The 25562-nt window shown below is 46.4% G+C and overlaps 1 protein-coding gene across 1 annotated transcript; it reads left to right on the top strand.

Annotated features, from left to right (window-relative positions):
* Positions 1 to 1702: 1702 nt before the first annotated feature.
* LOC119445785 (monocarboxylate transporter 9) lies at positions 1703 to 25030 on the top strand. The gene is made up of 4 exons (XM_037710062.2): positions 1703 to 2140; positions 9088 to 9315; positions 22242 to 22385; positions 23815 to 25030. The coding sequence occupies exons 2-4, from the start codon at positions 9108 to 9110 to the stop codon at positions 25020 to 25022; spliced, it is 1560 nt and encodes a 519-aa protein (XP_037565990.2). The 5' UTR covers positions 1703 to 2140; positions 9088 to 9107; the 3' UTR covers positions 25023 to 25030.
* Positions 25031 to 25562: the final 532 nt, after the last annotated feature.

Below are 25562 nucleotides of genomic sequence, written 5' to 3'. Positions count from 1 at the left end.
CGCATTCCTGAAGCTGAGCGCTTCGCAACTCAACTGGCTGCCTAAGACACTGCAGAGCTGGACCAAAATTCTCATACCTTCGCCGAAGTGGCTCGGCAGCAGGACGCCGCTCGTGAAGAGGACGCCGCGCGCGAAGCAAACCTGGAACACGGTCGCCGACCCGCAAGTCATGCGCCTTTCACTGCAGCGGACCGTGAATTCACGAAGCAAACATGCAACAGCTTCTGTGAAGACACGTTTCGCTTTCGTGTTCTACCGATTGCCATGAAAGAAGGATCAACCATATACTTTTCTTCTTTTGTGAGGCGAAAGCCTCAGGTGTCTGTGTTCGCGGTGCAATTCAGTTCAGTTTATTACCTTAAATGTCCCCCGTAGGGGCATTACACAAGGGGTGGGTTTTTATAAAATCGCACAAACATCGAGGTAAATAATCATTTAACGAAATGGTCTGGCGAAACTGCGCCGTTACGAGAAATGCGGAGGTTCCTGTAAACAAAGTAAATTAGTGGCGTTGAAACGAAACCTTGGTACATTTCGGTTTTGGTGGGAATCGAACCCGGGCCTCCTGGGTGCGAGACGAGGACACTTCCCTGAAGCCACGGCTGCTCCACGGTTTCGGCTTACTAAAGGTGTGTCTAGTGCGTGCGTGATTGCACTCGCCACGTTGCAGCCATCTCGCTGACTAAAGGTGTGGCCTAGTGCGTGCGCTAACATGCTGCACTTTAGGTACTATATTCGTTAAGTGTTCATATGTGGCGTTCGGGAGGTCGCCATAGTCCCACACGTGCGCTTCCCATTTCGCATCGTTATGTCTCGAAAGAAGTCTAGCCCCGATTGCATAACTTAATGCATTACTAACATGTCTTACAAAGAAGTCTAACGATGATTCTATAACTCTTGTTTTACCAAATATGCAGCAGGCTTTCGCCTTCTTGTGTTACAAGAGTGTAACACCTGCCGAACTTTTGTTAATGTCTTGGCTTGCGATCGTCATTTTCCAGTTTGCTGAAAGTGTGGTGTTTCTAATGCATTAGATAGAACTGAAGATGACTTTCTGTAATTGGTAGACAGCGAAAAGGAGGTGTCGTCGGACTCCGCCAGCGAGTAGCCGCTAAGATTTAGCTCTGTGCGTCTCTGTGTGCCGTGCAGTACGGTACGCGTCGGTACAAGTCAACTCAGGTTTCGTTACTTGATTTTTTTACCAAGTTAACTTTTTTTAGTATTCGGGCGGTAATATAACTGCGCGTTACAATCGGAGGCCCGGTAGGGAATCGGTGCAAATGTGGAAGTGGAATATGTGTTTACGTTTCTCGTGAAAGTAATGTCTGCGGCTCTGAATATTCCAGCTCAAGTACTAGAATAACGTTACCTGCCACAAGCGATTTTTTTAAATTTCATAAAACTTGGAAGCGATCACACAATGTAGCGAAGCTGGTGCCTTACATGCCATTGTCCACAGTGCTTAGCCGTAAGTGCTTAAAGATTAATTTTGAGTGCCCTGAAGTGCCCCTCGAGAGTGGAGAGATGAGTGTATAGATGAGAGAATGGCCGTAGTTCTTGGGATCACCGCTGGGCGTTGATCCGATTTGCAACCTTGAAGGCCCCATTTACCTGAAAAAGGTGCCCCTAAACAATTACAGTGCGGCGCGACGAGGCAGTGACGGTGTTGGCTGTGTGAGGTGGAGATAATGGGCAAAAGGAGCGCGGGTATACACATGTGGCAATGCAGTGCCCCGACGCGATTACGCAAGCGTCTATTATATACATTTCGAAACTACGAGAAAGTTTACCGCCTATTAAAGTTAATGACCGGAGCGTCATTTTGACCTTCATGGTGAGACGTGTGCTTAGCAGGTGACGGCTTCGAGTTGTCTCTCCGATACAGCGTCCAGCGTTCAGGGACGCTATCGAAAGCGAAAGCATTTGAGTTGCAGCAATCGTCGGCGCTGGCGATATGCCATATGGCTGCTTTTTATAGGTATACCGCGAGAAACATCCGTGCCCTCGCAGAAAAAAAAAGAGAGTCATCTGGTTGGAAGAGTAGCTACAAGGAGATAGCGTCGACATCCATTCAGTCCTTTGCGACCACGCTAACTTGCGTTCTGGGGATATCAGTCGAAGAGGAATCTTCTATTTCAGTGTAAGTGGTTCATTTCTTCACTTTGAGGGGCACTTAACAAGCGAATAATATTGCGTGCGAATAGTTACGACAGCGAAAGCTGCCTCATGGATAACTTTTGACGAAATTCAGGTGAGCATTTGTGAATGTTTTTGTAGAAACCTTTTTTTCCTTGTTCATTTCGTTTCTGATCATGGGTCTCGTATCTCGACTGATCCAAGTAGTTTTGCACTGCGCAAATGACACATGAAAATGGAAAAGGAGCAAGAAGACCTCTAGATTGCATGTTTATCCAAATTCAGTGCTAGTTTTGCCTGTTTCCTTTGTCCTCTACCTTTGGTGTGTTCTTGAGGGAAGGCCTTAGCGTGTTCTTTCTTTTGTTGCGTCTTTGCTTTGTGCGCTATATATAGTAGGTACAAAAACTATTGGTTGGCGACAAGGCAGTATTAATACCTTCAGTTATCCGGCGGCACATGTGCCGCTCGGCTTTTAGGTTCAAAGACGCAAGTAGAAAATTTGAGCAAATTTCCATTATTATGTTCCGGTCGAGGAGTTTCAGGTAATCCGTTAATGTGGCGTAGTAGTAACTCTATTTTTTCTTGCGGGTTATTGCACTTCGAAACAAGCTATCTGCTGCATGATGTTGCCGTTGCCGTTGACTAAGTGTGCTTAGAAAAACATCAGCGGTCGAGGCCTTGTTACCTAAATAGATAGCGGGAAGTGATACGCCCTGATGCGGTCAGGGCAGGAAGGTTGTTGGGGAGTAGCCAAATAATGTTGATCGCTGTTTAAAGGAGTTATTTACCTGCTCTATGTTTCTTAACAAATTCCAGGGACTGTATTAGGTCATGCGGTGTAGCTTTTATGTCGAAATGGCTGCCAGATTGGAGCTGTTCATGACCATGTGAGCACCATTAAATAATTTATTCTGGCGTTTGACGTGCGAAAACCACGATCTGGTTATGAGGCATGCCGTAAAGGGCGACTTTGGATTAATTTCGACCACCTGGGGTTTTGTAACTTTCACCCAGTGCACGGTATACACAGGCGTTTCTGCATTTCACCCCCATCGAAATTCAGTCTTCGCGACCGCGAATCGAACCCATGACGTCGTCGTAATTAGCAGGGAAACGCCATAGCCGCTAAGCCACCGCGGCGGGTATAAATTGTAATTAATTACCAATCGAAACCAATCAATTAATAGTTTTCTTTAACTACTCAAAAGTGAAAACTCGCTGCAATGTATCAAAGACGCCACTTCGAGCTTTGCGTTAGGTTTCCCTGGCTTAATTGAGAATATTCAGGCGTATATGATCAGCGCATACCAGTAATTATACCATGAGCATTGTGGGCTTAAAACCTCCCGAAGCATCCAACTTATGGATAGCTAATTTATTATTTGCTGCCATTTGAACGTCTCACGAAAAAAATTTCTTTGTGGCTTTCAGATAGGGTAAATAGGGCGAAATATCGCAAATATCTAGGGCAAAATTTTGACTGGGCAAAAATGATAAAAGTGTGGAGAAGTGCTTTACAAACATATCGGACGAGGAAACGACGACGATCACCAAATACTGGGGCCGAAAGCTTTTCTTTGGAATGTTCCCTGAACTAGAGAGAGAGGAGCCTACTTCACAGAATTTTACTCACGGCAAACACAATTTATTGTTGTACAATAAAACGCGCTGTGTCTGTATACATTGTAAAACTATCGGATGTATTTAAAAAATATGAAGTGTAAACTGACGTGATTTAAAAAAAATATTTTGTGTTGTTTATGAAGAGGCATTATTGAATTTTTAAGTGGAATAAAATACTGATATGGACATTCCTTTACTTTTACCGTGTTTAATAATATGCACACTGCCGTCCCGTAACTGACGCAGCGCAGTTTTACTGGCGAGAATGAATCACTTAAAAAGACAGCACTTACCCGACTAGTTTCACTTATACAGCTGGATGGTACCGAGGCTGCGTCAGCTCTGTTGATTAACATACAGGTTGGTACACCGATAACAAGGTTATTAGCTCCACAAAGCTGCATCCGAACGACGGATCATATCGCAGTTTGCTCCCATATATTTGGTGCCGCATGATGTTGCGTTTCGCGTTTTTGGGAGGCTAGGGTTCATACACGCAGACTGAATTCTTTCGGTCGAGCCGGGCCGGTATATAGGCTGCTTTGTACCAGGCCAAACTAAGTCGCGTGATCTGCAAACCGAAACGCGCTGTCTTAATGTCCTACAAGTCGAAAACACTTTCAACGAGCTAATGCGACTCACGTTCGGCCAACTCGTATACGCGTGCCAAGCAGTATACAAGTACGGGGCTTGATGGGTTGTCTCACTCTTCTTATGTGCGCGCCGAGATTCGCTACCTTACGTCACAAGGAGGAGACGGTTGTCAGCAGCAGTGTTTGACATTGGTGAAAGGAGCGGTATATGCAAATCTTGTACGTTTCGAAGAAATACTCTGTGCGCCGTCGCGGCGTCGGGTTTCAGATCGCTTGGTTCATCCATGATAGAGTGCCAAGAGAAAATACGCTATTACAGAACATGTTGCATTATACAAATATTGTGAAATAAACTGGGAGTGCCTTTATTCGTACAATAAGCCTATGTGCACAGAAAACTTTGAAGTGCTGGTAAGGTAGGAAATCAGTCAGTCGGAAATAAGGTAGTGCTTTTTGGCTGTAGTAGAAAGCACGATGTAGCGGGTCCAGCGCGAGGAACACTGCACGCTTGACCGCATTATGACCATGAAGCAAAGTAAAGCCGCCCATTTGCTTAAATGTGGTGGCCATGGAAGGCTCCGCAATGAATGAAAAACTTATTCTGGGTAGTTTACCAGGCGTCACGAGTAGCTACAGCGATATGGAACATAGAGGCAATGTTTGTAAACACATCCCTAAAGGCATCTTCGCCGAGATGCTTGTTGGGCATGACAGGCCCATTTCGTCATTCCACTGAAAGACCTCTTATCAGTCTTACTAGGTTTGTGGTTGTTTGCGCTGCGAAATATTCAGGTATGGTGCAAGAAAATGCCATAGGAGTAACAACATGCTATTTCCGACTATTAATTTGTTATTTTTTTTTCGTTTAATGAAGGTCCCCCCCCCCCCCCCCCCAAGAAATAAGAGACCCTGGACAAATAGCGCCATTCTTCAGCGCGCCTTATATAATTCACAAATCATCGAAGAACCGCAAGGATAGTAAAATTGTAGACGATAACGTCTGCTGCATTTGGAAACCATGCTACTTGTGAATTGGCCACTTGGCGTATTCTGGGCACGAAATAAATCTTTGACGTTAAAGTGTGGACATGGAAATGTTTTAATCTTCAATTATTTCTTGATAATGTTTATTTCGTACTACCATTCAGCAGGTTCGGTATGAATTGCCGCCGACAGTGGCTCGCGCTGGGTACGACGAAAGGATGACATACCGATCTGAGAGGTCCGTCTTATCTAGTTGGTCGGGATTTGTCGTGGGGTCCTCACCCCAAAAACAGGCGGTCGCGGCCACTCAGACAGACAGGCTTGGCAGCGAAGGCGGAACGGCAGCTGGAAAAGTGGTTCGTGTATGTGTTTCCACGTGACAGAATTATGTTTCTTTTTTCGTTCATATATTCGAATTACAATCCGATGCTATCCTGTCTGTAGGTTGTGTGAAATTCGTACTTTACGAATGTTCTGACGCATTTCACTTTGAGATATTCCATTTGTTCAATAACACACTTGCGGCAGCTGGAGGGCCTACAAGAATGAGGATGTGTTCTGCACTTCCGTACAAATGCGCACGCGCGGGATGAAACGTGCTGTGTCTGTCTTGAAAGCGTGTGTGCTCCGCCCGTTGCAACTGTCACGCGGCGTGCGCTGCGATCATGGAGGAAAGCAACAAAAATAGGAGAGACCCTGACGTCACGTTTTCGAAGCCGGAAGTGATGCCCTGTTGGTGTGCCATCCCCCTTTGCGACTCCAATCAGCTCGCCGGAGCAGATGGGCACGAGCTTTGAACTTGCATTGCTAAGAGCCGCCGGAAGTGTGTGCTGCTGACGCACGTTATGACAAAGCGTATGAAACTTCAGCAACAGTTTCAGTGAAGCAGACGCGCTGCTGTGTTTTTCCGTTCCGTGGTAAGTTGAAGAAGACGATGAAGACCTGGGCGTTGATTACGTGAGCGTTCTCTGTTACAGGATGACACTCAGACTCACAGACCAAAAACACAACTTTCAAGCTTAGACACCACCCTCCAACATCAGCTTGTCTCGGGAACATTATCGGCTTCGTGAAAATCATGGGCCAAAATATCATATCTCACTTTTCAGAGGCTGAGAGCAGTAGCGAGACCTTCAGGAGCGCGGTTGCTATGACAACGTTGATGTCTGTCACACCAGTCCCAGTGCTCCAATGTTAAAAAAAAACACCACGTGACTTCCGCCACACACTCAACTCGCCAGGGCTAGGTGGGGCCTCACCTACGCTATGAGCTACGCTTTCGTTCCTCCATCGCTGCGACCGTAATCGACATTACGGTAAACACTGATGATGATGATGATGATTATGATTTACTGACATACTGCATGAAACGGGGCGGTGACGAATAGTCACCTAATCTGCTTAGTTTAATCAGGTATGCTGTACATGTTTTTATCTAACATTTTTGTATACATCTTAATATTTTTTTTCCTTCAAAATCTACCTTGTACCGCTACCTATGACTGTAAGAGATCAGGTCGTATGAATGTCTACCCTGCTTTGTTCCCACCAATGCTCTAAACGTCTCTTGCTTATCTTGACTGCTGACCGGTTGATGCTTTCGTTCACTTTAAACTCAAGCGCTTCTGGAAGGTGCACGTTACTTGCGGTTCTCACTTGGTGAGTGCCTTCGCATTACATTAGGATGTGCTAAATGGTCTCCGGATCTTTGCTGCAGCATACAAATGCCTCATCTAGTTCCGAACATTTGTTCCCGTATGTTTTGGTCCTTAGGCAACCGGCTCGAGCCTCAAACAACGAAGCACTGCCCTTTGTGTTATTGTACAAAGTTTCGCTTCTAATTTCTTTCTTCTCATCCTTACAAATCGCAGTGGTCTTTCTTGTTTCCATTACTTGCATGCAATTCACTGTCTGTGTCTCTCACTTTTTTTGATGACTCCTGGTTGTCTACTTACACTTTCAATTATCCTGTACTTGGTTGCCAACTGTCTTGACCTCTTCTTTCATTCTGTGTCCACGCTTTTCAGGTACAGATACTTATGCACTTTAGCCGCCCATTTATTTTCATCCATGTTCCTGAGTCTTTCTTCAAAACTAATTTTGCTCTGTGCTTCTCTGACTTTAAAAGAGGCCCAACCCATATTACTCTACTCTGCCTCAATTTTGGTTTTACCGTGGGCTCCCAAAACCAACCGGCCTACTGATATCTGGTTAACTTCCAAACCCAACAAGATATCCAATTTCAAGCATAGAATGGCATTTGCGAACGTTAGCACTCGCACCATTACTCCTTCCAGATTCCACGCACCACCTCACATTGTGGCCCCACAGTGCTGTGTTTCATTATTGCTGTATTCCGCTTCCCCTTTGTTTTCAGCAACAGTTTATTTTCAGATTATTTTGGGGCGTGCTTCAGTAAGTCTTTTATTCGTTTATGTATACGCTGAGGTATTTATATTCCTTGACTATGGGTATGACTTAATGTTGCACCGCGCAATTACTCGACTCTGGAAGATCTTTATTCCCGATTTCTCTGTACTAAAATAAAGGGCTAGATTTGTCGCTGCGTTGCCACACATATTCGCAAGTGTCTATTTACTTCGTGCATTGTCCGCTAGTACCACAATGTCCGCATACATCACTCCCGGGAGCTTCTGGGGCACCATTTGTTCATTTACGCTTTTGTGACAAATGAAACTCTAATTCACTGCTTTCCAGTCGTCTATGTATGCACTTAACATAAAGCGTGAACAACAATGAAGACAGAGGACGTCCTTACTTCAGTCCATGGCGAATTTCCAAACACTGTCCAACGTTAGTGCCGCTACCAAGCGGCCGCGGCCACTCAGACAGACCTCAAACGGCAGCTGTAAAAACGGCTGTGTCTTTCAGTTTCCGCGTAACATAATTATGTTTTCTCGGATATTGGTATTACAATCCGAAGCTATCATTTCTGCAACTTGTGTGTAATTCGTATTTTGCGAATTTTCTTACCTAATTTACTTATAAACGTTAATTTAGTTGAATAAGGCACTTGCGCTTGGCCGAGGGACTAGAAGAATGAGAATGTATGCTGCACTTCCGCACACGTGCGTGCGCACGTGACCTACACGTCGCTAGTGGTGTTGGTGGTGCTCGTGCGACGTCGTCTAACGTTAGTTGGGGTGGTGCTACTTGTCTATCGCCGGTTGTGCTTGTCTAACATCCGCACCAGCTTCGCTGTATGTACACCCACTTTCGCAGGGTGAAATGGAGGCGGATTTTTTTCTTGTGTCCTTCGATCGTATGTAATTAATTCCGGTGATTGCTTATGGATTTTTGACACTGCGTTTTCATTTATGGCTTGATGCCTCTCCTTGTCAGCAGCACTGAATTCCTTTATTCAGGCTCTCAACAGATATGGGATGCTCTGAAGTAGAGCTCCAAGTCGGGCTAGTCGGTTGACATTCATGGTATATACTTAAACTGGGCTAAGCCAGACGGACAACGACGGGACAGACAAGACGTGCGCAGATTCGCAACTGGCTCCCAGACTCCCAAACCCTTTGGGTAATTGCGTCATATTCTAGGTGCGATCCTGTTATCACAGTGATGCCAATTTTTCAGGGTGCAACGACGTTGCGAATTAGAGGAGAGTTCTTTCGTTTTCCCAAACCCTTTGGGTACGCAAGTTCTTTCCAATGGCAAGTTAAACTGTTCGCTGCAAGGACAATGCATGCGGGGCATATGTCCTTACCACTGTTGCTTGCAGGTTGAAACCCCGGAGTCATCATGGCAAAGCAGCTTCAAGATCGCCGCGACATCGTGGTGGATCGCTGCTGGATCCTGGCGCCCCTGTCGGCGCTGTCCGCCCTGCTCGCCATGCTGATATCGAAGAACGGCGCGCTGTTCTACGTGGCCTTCATTGACGAGTTCGGAGTGAGCCACCAGAGTGCCAGCTGGCCCCTCACGGTCAACATGGTGATGGCGCACGTGGCCGGTACGTTTAGAAAAGCCTCTGTATGCCGCACAGAACACATGGCGTTTTCAGACAGTTTTATTCGTGACGCATTGCTGTAAGGAAAGGCCGGTCAGCCGCTCGTTAAATCTGAGGCATCGCAAAATGGAGTAAGGGGGAATGCAGGTGACTAAAAAGACAACCTGCATCGAAATTTAACGTTAGAAAAAATTGGTTATAAGTGACATACTTTCTGTGTAATCTGGTCAGAGCAGCATGCCTTGTATATGTGTAAGTTTTCTCATTAACGCCCTTCAAATAGTGCCCTGGGAGACAATATGACCATGGTGGTGAAATGGTTGCTTTAGCACGGTTGGCAAGCGGTTGGTTGGTTTGGTACTCGAACCTGGCTCCCTGAACTTTTAAGAGCGCCGCAGGTGCCTCTTGATCTCAGTTGTCAAGCCCAGATACCGCGCTAAGTATGCACTTTCCGAATTGCGCGTCATTTCGTGGGGAGCGCTAATGGCGGCGTTCCGTTTTTATTTTTCCAGTTTCGGCGTAGTGGCAACGTTTGTTTTTGTGAGCTTCTCTAGGTCTGTTAACTTGTAATCCTTCGAACGATGGCTGCGTATAATCAGACACCTGAAACTGTTTTATGCTTACGGGTTAACATTTTGTTGCAGCTGGCGTTTGAGGTATTACCGCAGGGCTGATAAGGAAACTCGACAGAACTGAAGCTCTTTATTGCGTCGCTCTGTTTCGTCTACAACGTATATAATAGCAGAACATGACTAAAGAAAACGAAATAACGGGGAGATGCGTGTAAGCGATGCAGCTAAGCTGCACTATCACCTACTTGTTTTAGCGGAAACCTTGGCAAGTTTAATGATTTAATTTAGCACGTAGGCAACGGCACCATTGCGGCTTACGGTTGGTAGTCTCGGTTGATGAAGCTTGCGTTTTTTTTTCCCGCACAGCGCGATGAGAAGAGAAAAATATAAGCAACGAAATAGGGAAAATCACAAAATTATCCATTTGAAGACCCATTTATGCAGTTGCCAGTTTCTTCAGCAGCTGAGACAGATATTTGCGGGTTATGGGTTTAGCGTCAACGCTTCCGCGCTTTTTCTGGACTCTCCCGCTTCTTGTGTAGTAGCGGAATTTCTTTTTCTGTGACGTCTTACCGACTTGTCAGATGCGGCGCGGTTGTTCGAGAAAAGCCGGTACCCATAGTTGGGAACGTCGCAGGCGCTGTGGCTGTCGGGCTGTGCGCACGCACCCGAAGCCCTCTTTCAGGAGACTAGGAAGAGCGGTGCTGATCGCGATAATGTCGCCGCACTCCACATGGCTAACTGCTTTTAAGAACGGTGTCTGTGCTCAGTTACTGTGGCAAAAGTACCTCATGTGAAAAATACCTATGTCACGAAAATACTCGTGTCACGGCGCCGGTGACATGAGTGTTGCACGCGCACAGCGGTTTTAGTAGCCAAGAACATGTCATAACCCCCCCCCCCCCCCAAAAAAAAAAGAAAAAAAAAAGTAGTAGGAGCTGAAACTCAAGCAAGAAATTGCTTCACTTTCGCACTTTAAAAGGTAACCGGAAATCATGCAACTCGCATGAATGAATGAATGAATGAATGAACGACTGAACAATTAACGAATGATTCAATGAATGAATGAAGCATCTTTTGTTTATAAACGGAATGGCTATTCAGCCTAAAATGGTTGGGCTGCAACGATTGATACCGGCCTCACGTGCACACTCTCTGCGGGAGAGCAGCGTATCTGAGGCTCCGTTGTCGTTGGTTGCGGTGACACCCAGTCCAAGAAAGGCGGCCGCGTATGGTCGCAGGTATTTCTGCTGCACATATCCGGAACAGTCCCATAGCGCGTGTCTGGGGGTACGCCCGTTGTATAATTCTCGATTCGACGATAAAAGTCGCAATGCATTCCGTAAACGACGTCCGGGCCACGTTATGTGACGAAAGAGATGAAAGGGAAAGACGGAGGAAACTCTGCGAGTATACACCACGCCGCGTCGTCCGCGTTGCCGTGACCTTGGCAATGAGCCGCTCCGGTGAAAAACACGGCAATCGAGTGTCGTCGGCAACCTAATGGTCAGCGATCCGGGACAGCATTCGAGGGCTTCCCGCTCTGTCGCGTGAACACTCTCGCGATGAGATTGCTGCGTCGCGCCTTCTAGGATGGGTGAGGGTAATGACCGGTAGCAGACCAGCCCCGTTCCCAGAGGGGAGCCGCGCCTTGGTGAAATCGAGGTTGACGAGGATGCCGCGGGGCTACCCTCACGGCCACCCTGCCCCCTTCCCGCTCACGGGTTCAGCGTTGCTTGGCGTTAACCGTTTGCGATACAAAAGTGACATTGAAAAAGACTCGATGCATGAGCTCCAATAGCTTCACTTTCGAGGGCTATGAATGTTTCCGGCATGGATGCCTTCCTCGCCCCCTTCACTACGCGGTGATACCGAAATTTTCAGAAATCATTGTCCGCCTGACCCTTGCGCCCATAAACGACACAAATAATAAGGAAATTATCGTCGGAAAAACTGTACTAGCGCAAGCTGTACATATTATCACCCTTCCTTATAATACCTGAAGTGTTGCCTTTATAGCAGGATCACAAGACTTCGCTTTAAACTGATGTCGAAACCAATAAAACGGGTGTCTGTGTTAGTCGAAATTAAATCAATTAGTAGTAAGTACTACTACTCCTACTGGGAGTTGAAGTAGAAGAGGCCTAAATTCTTTCATGAATTCTACAAAACATTAAAACCACTTCATTCCTTTCTAATATCTCTTAAAAATATCTTTTGACCATCTTTTTGGGTCTTTTAAGGCAACGGGCTTTTTTTTTTGCAAATGTTAAATAATGGCGTTGTGTTACTTCACATACTCCTAACTATAAAGTCTTAAGTTTTTGATGGTCCATCATGTCCTCAGTCGCTTTTACGCCAGTACACCTTATGCAAATAACTATTCCTGCTGCTACCACTACTGGTAGTGTTACTACTAATATTAATTGTAATATCCGAATAGCTGATAGGTCATTGTCAGTTTTAAAAGTATTTATTTGTGATGCGATGTAGATTGTTTAGAAACGGGGAAGTTAAATCATAAATATGAACAGGTCCTTTTCGATATGTACTCATCTGCAGCAGGAAATTATATTCGATAGTGAAAAAAGTGAAACCGGATTTTCTTTTTATTTATCGCCATGCCTAAACTGCATCATTATAATTTTGTTTGCATCGTCACTGACCTTGCGGTAGTTCAGGACATTTTAGGTACTTTTTTACAAGGATAGAAGGCGTCCAAAGCTTGTCACTTTGAGTATTTGCGTACTTTGCAATGCGAGTTCGCTCTTTATTTAGTACGAAATAGTTGTGTAGCTTACGCCAAGCGTTTCCGGTGCTTGTGACGTCTGAAGCAGCTAGCGCGGAAACATTTAGGTGGCGCGATCTCTCTGCTTCCGCTCGGGAGCTTTCATACGCGCACCTTCGTAGAGTCCCTGCATAAAGTCCCTATAGAATCTCGTAAATCCCCATAAATTCCCTACGTAAACTCCCGAAGAAGCCATAGTTGTGCAAAGGTCCGCCATCTTGGGTTAAAAATGTTTGCAGGAAAGCCACTCTGCGTACGTGCAGTAACTTCAATAGCGATACGTACAAACACATTAATTAAAAACAAACACCTTGTTTAAAATCCCTGGCTCAAACCGTGTGCCTTCTTATTCTGAATCCCTTTCCTATTCTAGACCTTGAAGTCCTATCCCAGCAAGATGAGACTCCATTTCAGCAGTCTCACGTTTTTTTGTTTTTTTTTGGACATTTGCCTCAGCCAGGCAAGCTGACAATGGTCGCTCTCGTTCTTGAATTTAGCTTTTGAAATGCCCATCTCGCGGTGTCAATTTTCGACTGAAGTACAGCACGGCAGGCTCTTCGCCGCTTTCATTAATTTGGGCAAGGACGACACCTAGACCACGGTTGCCGGTGTCACACGGGAGAATTAATTCTCTGCGAAACTCTGGCGAGTCAAGTACAGGCCATGAAGTCAAAGCTTCCTTCGAAAAACAATCCACATATTCCGAATTCAGCCTCTCAAATTTTCCACTACCGCGCGATTCACGCACTAACATTTCCCGTCTCTTGTCCCCAAAGAACAAGCACTAAAGAAAAAAAATCTCTCTTGCATAATTTACGAGCTCGAAAGTACACGCAAATTCGAGCTTATTTCCAAATACTCCCAAGCACGTTCTAAGCACTACTCAAAACGCTGTTGCATTATGAATACACGTGCTAGACACGCACCAACGCGTTACCTCTCCGTGTCCGAGCAAGACACGCCTTAAAAAAACGGTAGAAAAACTTTCTAAAATGGTGCGCTTGAAGAACGGCTCCTCCCAATAATGCGTCTGTCAAGAAAAACCTCGTCAAGAATTCCGAAAAGTGAACTTATACTCAAACGCGCCACTACAGGCTTCTAATAAATAACCTGGACTTAAGGTTTCAAGCGTATCAAAAAAGTGAATCTATCTGCTTAAAAAATTGACACATCGAGAAAACAATGTTTCAAAAAATTTATGCGCACGTAAACCACCTCTTTCCGAATATCGGTGAGTTTCTAAAATAAACACGCTAAGCAAAACTAAAAATTTGCTTCTCGCCACGATCTCTATAGATCTCAAACGTCTAAACTGACACTAAAATAAAGAAACAAACAAACTGTTCACACAAAACATGTTTACCGCTTTTCATTCTGAATAGCCTACGGGTGTGTCATGTCTTCAAGCCATACACGAGGTGGGCGCAGCCTGAAAGCTCGTCTAGTCAACCAGGGAATAAAAAGGACACTGAGGACATTATACCCTCGCTGCTGATCCCCGACACTTTACGTATTCGCGACTCCAGCAATTCATGCCACACCTAGCGGCGAGCGCCCGAAACCTCGCACGGAGGTCGGAGCGTCGGAGCAGACGCTCCGTCCGTAGCCTTCGTACTGCGATCGGGTGCGTACGATGGAGCCACCATCTGCGAAACTCCGCATGGCCATGGAATTATGCTGCGTTTTACAGTTTTGCTTCGCCGAAGAGCCACACATGGATGGCGAATCTTATCATAAGCTGCAACAACGGCAATAGTGTTCTCAACATCTTGCGCGAGAATTTTTTTTTTTTTTTGCGAGGGTCGGTTTGTTGTTAGTGTGAAGAGAACGCGATCCTGTTGCTGGTACTACGTTTGCAGTAGAGCGCTACAGCGAACTTCAGGAAGTTTGCGTTGAGGTTGTTACTGCCATCGTGATAACGTTCAGCGTATGCGCGCTGCAGCATACAGTTTCATGTGATAGCCGGCGTGGTAATGCAGTTTATGATGCGAATGTCGCCGCGGTACTCAAGCTTTCATTGATTAAAGCTTTTATATCGGATACATGCGGCGCACAACGTGGAACTACCGAGTATGGTACATCAGCGAAAATTGATCGTTACATCGGAGTTTCAGGTACTCCCGGGTAACGTCAGTAAATCGTTCTGTGTAAGCACAATATGTACGCGCCAGCGTGCAAAGTAACTATGGGGTGGCATAGCGGTACACCTTCATTGCGACGTGGACATGCTACCCGTGTAACTAGTGCAAATTATTAGGTGCTTATCTGAAAGTGCGTAATTATCAAAGCAATTGTATCCCTTCTCAGTGTATGAAGGAAATTGGCAGTTCAGAGGCGAACACAATTTTGGCCACTTAAAGTGCAGGATACGTAAATTATAGAATAACACGGAAAATTAATTAGATTCATAATGCAGTAGCTTAGTTAACATTAATTTACACAGAAACGTTTGTTTTATTTCATTAGTTTACACAGCGGCCATAAGCGACATGTTCGTAGAAAGCGGGGATGAGTAATCAGTCATGGTCAGGCCACGCAGCACAAGCCATACCTGTAATGGTGTGCAAATGTGTTTTTATTGTAGTAAGCAGATCTTTCGGTTTCTTATTTATCGTTTTGTTCTCTACGAGAGAAACAATGCGCCAACTTCTGCAATAACTACAGCTAAGCGAAGCAGCAGTCACGTTGCGCAAACCTGGAATGTAAAATAGATAACAGGAACGCAGAAGTAGCAGGAAAGGTTCGCCAAAGATTCGTAGTGCATGCTCGCGAGAAAGTGCAAAGCTTGATTTTAGGTTCGCGTGCTCTCTGGACTGAGAAGAGCGTGCAGAGTTTGCGCCTTCGCCGAACGAACAACAATGAGAAAGTGCATGCGCGCCGGCTGCGCATTTATTCGCATGTACAACGGCAACAGCTGATCGAGCAAGTCGGTGCGCTGCTGCGGGCCATGTTAAACGTGACAAACTGAGCAGGTTGTAAGATTTCGGCAATCCTGGCGAGGCCAGCGTGACGTATCCAACTTCGCCGGCCGCTGTCTCGCACGCTCGAAACGCGGACTATGTATCCGCGCTTTCACAGCGAATCAAAGCAGCAGAAACTTGCTTGTACTTTTAAGAGAATTCGACAGTGCACGAGTACTTCGGTTCCACGACCGATGGGTTCAAGAATACATCGGTGATTTTCATCAGAATTTCGTGTGGGTCCGCTGTCACGCCAGATGTTTGCACACACCGTGCGACCATTTCAGCCTCATTACCCACTGTGCCTCTCTCAGATCGGCTAAAATGATTTGGTCGGCCTAAACTACTCGCTTTCGTTCCACAAAACAGTGCAAACTGGCATCACACTGCACGAAAATCATCAAACTACAGTGTACTGTACATCAAACACAGCGGTTGCGGCGACGGGGGGACCCCCGTAAAGCCGCCATGTTGCACAGTGTAGCCAGACGCGGCCAGTTTTCGCAGCGCCCCCTGCAGTTCATTTGAGTTGCGAATAGGACACATACATGCCTTGTAGGCATCGCACTGCGAATTCCCTGTCATGTATGACGAATTCGCGTCGCCATACTGCCTCGTTCTCCGGTGTCATGACTTGTACACCTCGACAACTCCATGAGGGGGAGCATAATTGCCCCCTGCCTATGGTCCTCCTCCGCGCCGAACGTCACTTTCTTTTCTTCCTCGTCTGGCTGTTCAGACACACTCTGGCTCGAAACATTCCAATCGATACACGCGCCTTACTAACTCTTTCAATGCGCTCCCCACAGGGTTTAATGACTTTCAAATTATTCGGCTGCGTTGCCTTTTCTGCCGCATTCCTGACTTTGCGACGCCTCTTTCTCTTCGTACTCTTTCTTGTGCTCAATTCCGAGTGCCCTTGCTTTCTCTCAGTTGGCGGCTCCTCAGCCTGGCCCCGTTCCTGAATTTCTTTCGGGGAAATCGGAAAGATTGACTCCTCCTGCCTAATTACGTATCTGGAGCTACCTGTTTCTACCTAATTCTATACACTTGAATTGTCGCAACTCAGTGCATGACTGTGTTATGGAATTTCGATCGGAGAAATCGGAACGATTTCCTCCGACTTAACTACATCTCTGGAGCTACCTGCTTCATCCGCTTTCCTTGCACTTTGTTGGTCGTCAGTTGGGCTTTCCGTCTCGTGCTCAACAGAAATACCGAAATGCCGGAGTAACGCACTCTCAGCTTTGTCGTAATCGCTGAACTCTTCGTTGGATAGGCGAGCTAAGCAACAAGACACGTTACCGGGTAATACTCCCAATAAACTAAGGTGCCAAAAATCACGGTCGAGCTCTATCTCTGTGCACACCTGCTCGAAAAAGAGCAGAAAACATTCAACGTTTTCGCCTTCTTTAAAACTGCGCAGATTATACCTTGCCTGTTAAACTCTAACCCGCTGCATTTCCCTTCGCATTTCTTCCTTCTGAATTTCGTGCTCCTTCTCTTCCTGCATTTCTTTTCCCTCGCGCTCCTTCGCTTCCGCCGTTTCTTTCTTCTCGCGTTCCTGCTCTTCCTTTTCTCGACGTATTTTTTTTTCAGGCATACGTGAGCTCGTCTTCCTCGAAACCCATTTCGTAAATCGCAGATCGAATTTCGGGATTCCTCAACATATGGCTAATATCCATACCGAGCTGCTAATATCCATATGCTGCTAACAGCAACAGCTCCTCTTTCTTTAACAGGGTGATATCCATGCTTTTCGTGAGCTGACTACAATTTCCCCTATATTGACCGCACATCCGGTGGCGATCAGTCACGGCTAATTGCCCAACAAAACCCTGTCCATATCGTTCGGCAATACGTAGTCACTCAAGCACTCACCCAACCTCGAGCTTGCGAAGGCCGTGTCGCCCCGGAGCCACGTTCTCAGGTCCGCCGATCCCAGATCGTGAGGACTGCCACCTTCTGCTGCTCTTCCTTCCAGTTTCCTCGAGTCGTCAAAGACTCCACGCTATTACTGCGACAGTTGGGCCTCCCTGAGCCACGAATATGAGCTCTGCAGATCCCGGATCCACAGAAGTCGCTCTTCCGTTCGCATGCAGTTTACCTCGAGCTTGCGAAGGTTTCAAGGTCCGCCGATCCCAGATCATGAGGAGTGCCTTCTTCATCTCACCGCTGCCAACCAGTTTCTTGCGGCTCGAGGTGGCGTTTGGGCAAGGATCCACCAAGCCTATCGATGAATACATCCGACAGTAGGGAATGAAGGAAAAAGGGTTAATGTGCATTATTTACACTGGCACCTGGTACGGAAGCCGAATCCATCAGGAGCACATTAAACGTCAGCGTTCGCCTCAGGACACGTCAGACCCACCGTCACTGCACCACACGTCCCCGCGTTTAATCCCGCTGTCTTCTCTAGGAGACTGGACGGGGGAATCTGATGTCGGTAGCTCGGCCAATCGCAATCGTTGAATCGTTTCGCCGGACCCGCCTCCAATGCCGCACCCCCAACCCCCGCATTTCTTAGTATGCGTGGCCACCTGAGAAACTTAGCTCAAAGCTGTTCCCGCGGTTTTGGGCGACGATGGCCGCCTTGATCAATTAGTGGACTTTAAGTGACGGCCCTCTTGTCAGGATCAGGATTTGGTAGTAATCTTCACGGTAATTACCGTTTCCATCGATGGTGGTGGTTGTTGACTCGACGTGAGCGTGTCACAGTCAATGACACGCCTAATTGCTGTCGCTGCGCGCGCTGATTAATCGACCGCCTCGTGGGAAACGTCTAATGTATGCGCTTGTCCAGGTTTAGACGTAACAGGAACATCAACAACTGACTTCTTCATCACTACAACACGCCCGCTCACATATCACACGTGGTTCGACAGATCCTGACTTCCAAAAAAAAAATCAAAGTACGGCGGCACCCACACTGCACCCACTATTTCGCCTGACCTCGTCCCTTGTGATTTTTCTTGTTCTCAAAGTTGAAGTTGAGGCTGAAAGGACGTCGGTTTGGCACTGTTTAAGAGATACAGTCGGAATCGCAGGCGGTCCTGAACACACTGTCGCTTGAAGAGTTCCACGAATGCACGGAATTGTGGCAGAAACGCTGGGATCGGCTCAAAGGGACTACTTTGAAGAAGACAGTGCTGATAAAGCGTTATGGTCAACACATTTTTTTACGACTGAATTCCCGGAATTTTTGGGTGGCACCTCGTATATTATCGCAACTGCTAATGACACTGCCATACCTATCCTTGGCTCCATATATCGTCGTCATTCCATTGCCAAGCTTCCTTCTGTTTTCATGCCTTATTTTGATCTTGGTCACTGGCTTTGGCAAATCAGAGAAAATGCTTCGATCTCTAGAGTTAGATGCTTTTATGTTCCATCGTTTCTTTATAAGATTCTTCGATGCTTGTGGGAGTTTGCACGTTTTGCAGTTTGCATCGAGGTTACGAAACACGTTTCACGAACACACATTCAAATGCACTTTTTAGATCTCAAAGTTTTCTTGCCCCGAATTTTACATGTATACGTCAAAGTCACATGCTGGCGTATCATAACGCCTCTCTCTCTCTCTCTCTTTCTATATATATATATATATATATATATATATATATCCTTCCAACAGAAACCTATGCAGTACCGTCTGCGGTAATATACGTGAAGGAATTGAAACTACAAAAGGCAATAATATTCACCGACTCTTTAAGTGTTGTGCAAGCTTTACTCTATATAAAAAAGCACAATAATCCAGTTTTTATTGAACTTTATTCAGTATTGTGCTCTACTTATTCATCTCATCAACATGTGATAGTATGCTGGGTTCCTGTGAATATAGAAATAGAGGGTAAAATGCTTGCCGAGGAAATGGCTACATCAGTTGCATCGGAAGCTGGCAATCCTACCGCGGCTGTCCCTGCCGAAGATCTTAAGCCTTTTTGCATATAAATTTCGAAAACCATTCCCAACGCTTGTGAGATGCCAACACGAATAATAGGCTCGACGTAATAAAACCACAGTTAGGCATTTCTACCTCCACAATGACAACACGACGCGTTGATGTCTTACTCTGTCGACTCAGAATAAGGAACACGCACGGCACCCACAATGATCTGCCGACTGGTGATGAGCTTCCAACCTGTGGCAGATGTGGTGAGAGGCTCACCGTCCTTCATGTTTGCTAGAATGCCAGGAAGCAGAGCTTTTACGTAAAAAGGACTTTACTTCAGCTTACAGATAGCATATTCCTCGCCATCCCGGCAATGTTCCTTGGACCAGAGCCGCTTTTAGATATCAAATCAGCATTAAACTTTTTAATTATTGTCGTCTTTTGAAAGTGATAAGCACTAGGGATTCGTGGCGCATCCTCTTGCAAGAGGCTGCTGCTGCGATAGGATCGCTTTGCAACGCACATGCGTCCAGGCCCTTGCGTTTCAAGTGCCTTGGAAATGGAGTGTGATGACGATGAAGGTAGTGTTTTGTGGCGCAAGGCCCAAGTAGGGCCAAAGAGCGCCAGGCCCGAAATGCAGTAGTGCTTCCTCAAAATTTTCACCAATGACATATTGTACTTCGTTCTGTCCTCCCTTCTCAATGTACTTTCTGTCTTTATAGTACATTTCATTGGTCATTTTCATAATATTATAACATATGCATTTTACTGACTTTAATGCGACTATTTTTTAGACCCATCTACAGCCATGTCACAACGAATTATCGTAATGAATTATCCCATTGTCAACTCAATAACTGTGGCCTGGAGCTCTGTGGCCCTTGTGCCACAAAACGCCCAATTCAACAACGTCATCAAATTTCGGCGCAGCGGATAAGGTGCAATGCGTGGTGAACAGACGCTAGGGCATATTCATCCAGTCTGCGTGCCAGGCAAATTTCGCAAAATAGGCATGCGGTCAACTGCTCCACCATAGGTTAATTGCCAGTGTTGCCAGACTAACCGAAATGCAATGACGGCACCGTGACCAAAGGTAATTGACAATGTACCGCCTTGCTCACCTTTCTGAATTCGGATGCTGCTTGTCGGCAGGCCTCACCGTCATGAGCCATGTCGCGCTGATTACGCCGGTCCACATCAGACTGCCGAAGCTAAATAGTGTCGGGACTTGATCATTCCATTTGGTAACTGGCTGACGTATGCTTGTACTCAATTGTCTTGGGCGACATCTGTACATTCACTTATATCATCTGCATTCTCCCCTGCATCAGATACTTGTTCCTTGTTTACATTTTGAGCACGCGCCGCTTGGTGTTCTTTGTCTTGATGTTCCTTGCCGCTTCAGCTGTATTAGCCCACATGTACATTACCATAAATTTATCCACTTGACTGCTTCTTTTTACAGCGTAAGCTGCTATGGGCTGAATCTCGTAGCAGTTTAAGTTGACGATGTTGTCCGCCGCCGCCGCCAGTGTCCGTCACAGCTTTCGCCAGGAAGGAGGGAAAAAATACCCAGTTCGTGCCGGCATCAAACCCGGGCCCTGTGCACGGGAGTAAGCTACTCTACCACTGCGCCACGCCAGCGCTTGCTTGCTGCTGTGGAAACATGCCCTATGCAGGCGTCCTAGCGCGCGAGGCAACATGCAATGTGAGATGCGCGCCGCGTAGCTTCGATACGTGCAAACTTTGCATTGCAGTTGCGTGGCATTCCACCATTTGTCACGAAATATGTAGCAGTTGTATAGTATCGTGCCATGATTCAAGAGGTGTGACAGGCGCGCCGCGCAGTCTCGGTACCTGTGTTTGCTCTTCGGTACACGTTATGGCGCTTCCTCGCAAGGTACGAACCGCTGCTGAATAAGCGAATCGCGCGCGGCTCCAACCAGGCAACGTCGGGCTCATCAGACCGCTGTGCAGAGAACAGCACAAGCCGCAGCTCGCCGTCAACGACAGGTGGAGAGCTCAGTTCGTTCTCGTGAAAACTACGCAGTGACTTCTCCGCGAAGAACCTCTAGCGCGTGCTGCCGAAAATGCGCTCATCCAGCTTGCGCTGTGGCTGTGCTGCGTGTGCCACGCAGGCCTGTGACTTTTTTACACTGTTTTGTTGCAGCTAATTGTGGACAATATTTTTGGACACCGCGTTATGAACGCACTCCTGTGGGATTATTTGTACACTGACTCCTTTTTCCGATAAATTTAATTTTGTTTCTAGTTTTTTCAAGCGACAATGAAGTTAGCCCACCTATAATAAATATTAAAGTGACTTTTATACGTTTCGATATTTTTCTTGTTAATCTCTTTTTTGCTTTACAAGGTTATGACACTGAGGTTTTGTAGCCTGGATCTTCCCGACGTGTGCAGAACATGTTGTTAGCGTGGCAGTGAATATGCATTTGGTAACATACACTAATGTAGTTTATTGTTATTTTTCCGGATATGACGAAGTTGTTTCGTGTGGCCTACAATATGTGGTTAGATAGACACCTCGCAGCTGCTCTTCCTCACCACGACCGGCTGCTATGTGCTAACCAGCTGCACACACACTACGCATTTTGGAATATGCTGAAACGTCTCACACAGAGTATGTGTACTTAAGTGTGTGCATTGAGTTTGCTATACAAGTTGGCACGCTGTGTGGCTCACATATATTGCAGGTTTGCTGGTCACGTTGCTGCAGGAAAGGTTCACCATCTACCAAATTGCGGTGTCTGGAAGCCTCCTGAACTTCGCGGCACTAGTGGCATCGGCCTTCGTGCCGAACATGACGTGGATGTGCGTTACTCTGGGCTTCATAAGCGGTGAGCATGCGTCTCCTCTTTTTACCACTAGCGAGTTTGGCCTCGATAAGGATCCAGCCTATGGCAGTAATCAGGCCTGAGTATAAGCTTCTCGCATGCTTACCAATGCCCAGTATGTGCATGTAGCTCAATGACCCTCGCTAAATACATGGTCTGGTCCCTTGTTATTCACTGAACTTCCTTCTACACATCAAGCAGCGCATCACCGTACATGTACAATTTGATTCAGTATCGCATATACATATTGCTTTTCATTAACGCAATTTCCGAAAACAGTGTTCACTGTTCTTTCAACCCAACTTTCCTTGCCTTTAACCACTAATAATTACCATTCATTAGTGAAGTAGCTGGCCTAATATATTTGAACTGCACGAAACATGACGCACTCGTTAACAAACAGAAGTGGCTTTAGTGGTGATTGACAAGCAGACATTGTGTCGTACCGTGTAGAAGCTTCCAAGCCAGCGCTTTCTTTTGCTATCTGAACGTTTACCGTTTGTAAACTTAATAAAAGTAACACATTTCAATTACCTTGGCTTAAGTTACCCGCGTTTAGCATTTTTATCTATGCATTCCTTAAGCGTTCGCAAAGATGCATGACGCATTTGGCGCAAAAAAAGTTTTCCTCCACTTTTAAAGTGCGCCTATTCTCTTTTCTGCGCATATTGTTGCGTGTTTCAACTATACACTCCCGTCATTTTCATGGTTTCTTAGTGTATGTTATTGATTATACAAAATAAATGAATTACTAAACATCTGGTACCATATGCGCGAGTGCCAGCTGTAGCGACAAATAACTCTATTGGATCGTGCACGAGACACGGCAGATTAAGGGTGACCGCTATTGTCTAAAAGCGAGACAGCAACCAAAACCATTGCCCCCTGCGAAAGCGAGCAAAACAGAATTACTCGTTGTGAAAGTCGATCTAGACTTGACAGATCCTAATGGGTCATTTCAAGAATGAAAATGGCGCCACAGTCTCTTGACGAAACAAGGCACACATGAAATAGAGTGGAATACATGAAACTACATGAAACTTTTTATCGAACTGAGCTGCATAGCTAAATTTGGGAGGTCCAAGCAAGAAGAAAAGCAAAGGGAATAAATAAATATATTGTGGGACACTTGGGGGCTTCATGAGCGTTCAGTCTGTTTGAGTCACCCAGTTCTAGCTTTGCAATGCTGCTCATTTTGTATCCAGAAAGATTCATTTTCTAATTATTACGTACATGGGCTTCGCGGCAGTCTTACACAGCTGATAGTCGTTTTCGACGGAAGTTTGTCTCGCTAGTGAAATCATACTTGAAGTAAATAATAAACGAGCCACTCGCATGAGCTTCGTCAAAGTACGCAGCGCGCTAGTCCACCCATCGCGCAAATTCAAGTGACGTTCTAAGTAGTAAGATATTCTTTCATGCCCACTTGCAGGTTTAGCGGTAGGCATGATCATGCTCTCCCTGTCAATATACAACATGCTGTACTTCGACAAGTACCGGGCCACCGCTAGCGGCTTCAAGTACACCGGCATGACGTTGGCACCACTCGCTTTCCCGCTGCTTCTCTCGGCGCTCGTCAGAGAGTACGGTCTGCATGGTGCCCTGCTCTTGCTTTCGGCCATCACGGTTAACACGCTCCCCGTCGCCATGCTCATGAACAAACCCCGACCAGTCACATTATGCTGCGGACGACGTAACGTTGAACCTGCAGGGGGAAACTGCAATAGCTGCAGCAAAGGAAGCCAATGTGGAGTAGTCACGAAAGACACAGCAAAGGCCGCTGTTTCGAAATGCACAAGCAAGAATGGTGACATGTTCGAGAAGGATTTTCGGAAGGATCCGAGCGACTTGCCTAATGGCTTCGTATTGTCTACCCAGAATAACAATACATTTGACTCGATGTGTACAGGAGGCTGCAGGGTTAATGGTGTGGACGACGTCGTTCGCGAGAAGAGTGAGATCTGCCATCGAAATGGCATCTCCTGCCATCCCGCTAAATATGGTCGTGAAAGCGCCAGTGACGCGAAGTTGCCAATCTCGGAAGCGCACGCACAGAAGTACGCAACGAGGAGCTGCGAAGAAGGTTGCAAGTCATCCGAAACGGCTCAAGATGACACTTGCCTCGAAGCGAAGGCACCAGGAAGCGTCTGGAGCAGCATCTTGTTGATTCTTAGAAACCCAGTGCTCTACGTTCTCGTGGTCACGTTCACCGTCGGCGAGTACACTACGGTCACTTTCGAAACGACAGTCCTGGACTACGCCGCCGACAGAGGTGCCACTAGGCGTCAAGCCGAGCCCATGATCACGTACGTGGCTACGGCTGAAATGCTGGGACGACTGGTGATACCTTTCTTCTGGGATCGTGCCCGGCTCAGCCGATACCTCCTGGTGGCGATGTGCCTGCTGGTGGAAGCACTCTGCCTGATCGGCATGCCGCACGCCACGTCTTTTCCCCAAGTCGTGGCGACTGCCGTGGTGACGGGCATTCCAGCGGGTTGTATAGTGGCTTTGAAACCCGTGGTGCTGAGTGATCACTTCGGCGTAGAGAAATTGGCGGTGTGCTGGGGCATCGCAGGTATTGCCATGCTGCCCGTGGCCTTCGGTGGACCGCTGCTCATAGGCAAGTACATCCCTCTATAAAAACCATGACTTGTTTCCGCTCTTTAAAGAGTGTAACAAGTCAGCCCGCGCCACTAACGTACTTTTATCAAAACGAGAACATTGTGAGAGCTGGAGCCAACGTTGCGACAATTTTCACAAGACAAGTCCACTTGTCGAAACGTTGGCTCCTGCTTTCACCTTGTTCTCGTGTTGCTCATCGTCTTGAATTTCCATCTCCCGCATTCCCCGTGTTTTCCATGAACATTTATCAAAAGTGTGTAGGGCTTAACTCAGGGGCGAGATAGGAGAAGCAGCAAGAACTCGAAGCAGATAGGTTTACTCCTTTGTTTGCTTTGAAATTCGCGCTGATGTGTATTTTTTCAGATATTTATAAGCGTACTATTGGCGCGGGTATGCGACAAAAATGAAGGACAAACGTGTGCCTTTTGGTCAATGGGATTTCGGTGACGTTATTTCTTCATACAATTGAGTGCTGAAATGCTGTTAGTTTCTAGCAGGTGAATCAACACAAATGAAAGAAATCTCTGGTATTACAGAGCATGTTAAATAATGGCCACT

Source organism: Dermacentor silvarum, chromosome 3, assembly GCF_013339745.2.
Source record: "Dermacentor silvarum isolate Dsil-2018 chromosome 3, BIME_Dsil_1.4, whole genome shotgun sequence".
Taxonomy (NCBI): domain Eukaryota; kingdom Metazoa; phylum Arthropoda; class Arachnida; order Ixodida; family Ixodidae; genus Dermacentor; species Dermacentor silvarum.
The sequence above is the reverse complement of the archived record's forward strand: the minus strand, read 5'-3'. Positions and strand labels throughout refer to the sequence as shown.

What these genes read in the sequence shown, in the direction of transcription:
- LOC119445785 (XM_037710062.2), top strand. Translation starts at nt 9,108, where the DNA reads ATGGCAAAGCAGCTTCAAGATCGCCGCGACATCGTGGTGGATCGCTGC. An exon ending in GGTGATGGCGCACGTGGCCG is followed by an intron (nt 9,316 to 22,241) that starts GTACGTTTAGAA and finishes CATATATTGCAG; the next exon opens with GTTTGCTGGTCACGTTGCTG. An exon ending in TACTCTGGGCTTCATAAGCG is followed by an intron (nt 22,386 to 23,814) that starts GTGAGCATGCGT and finishes GCCCACTTGCAG; the next exon opens with GTTTAGCGGTAGGCATGATC.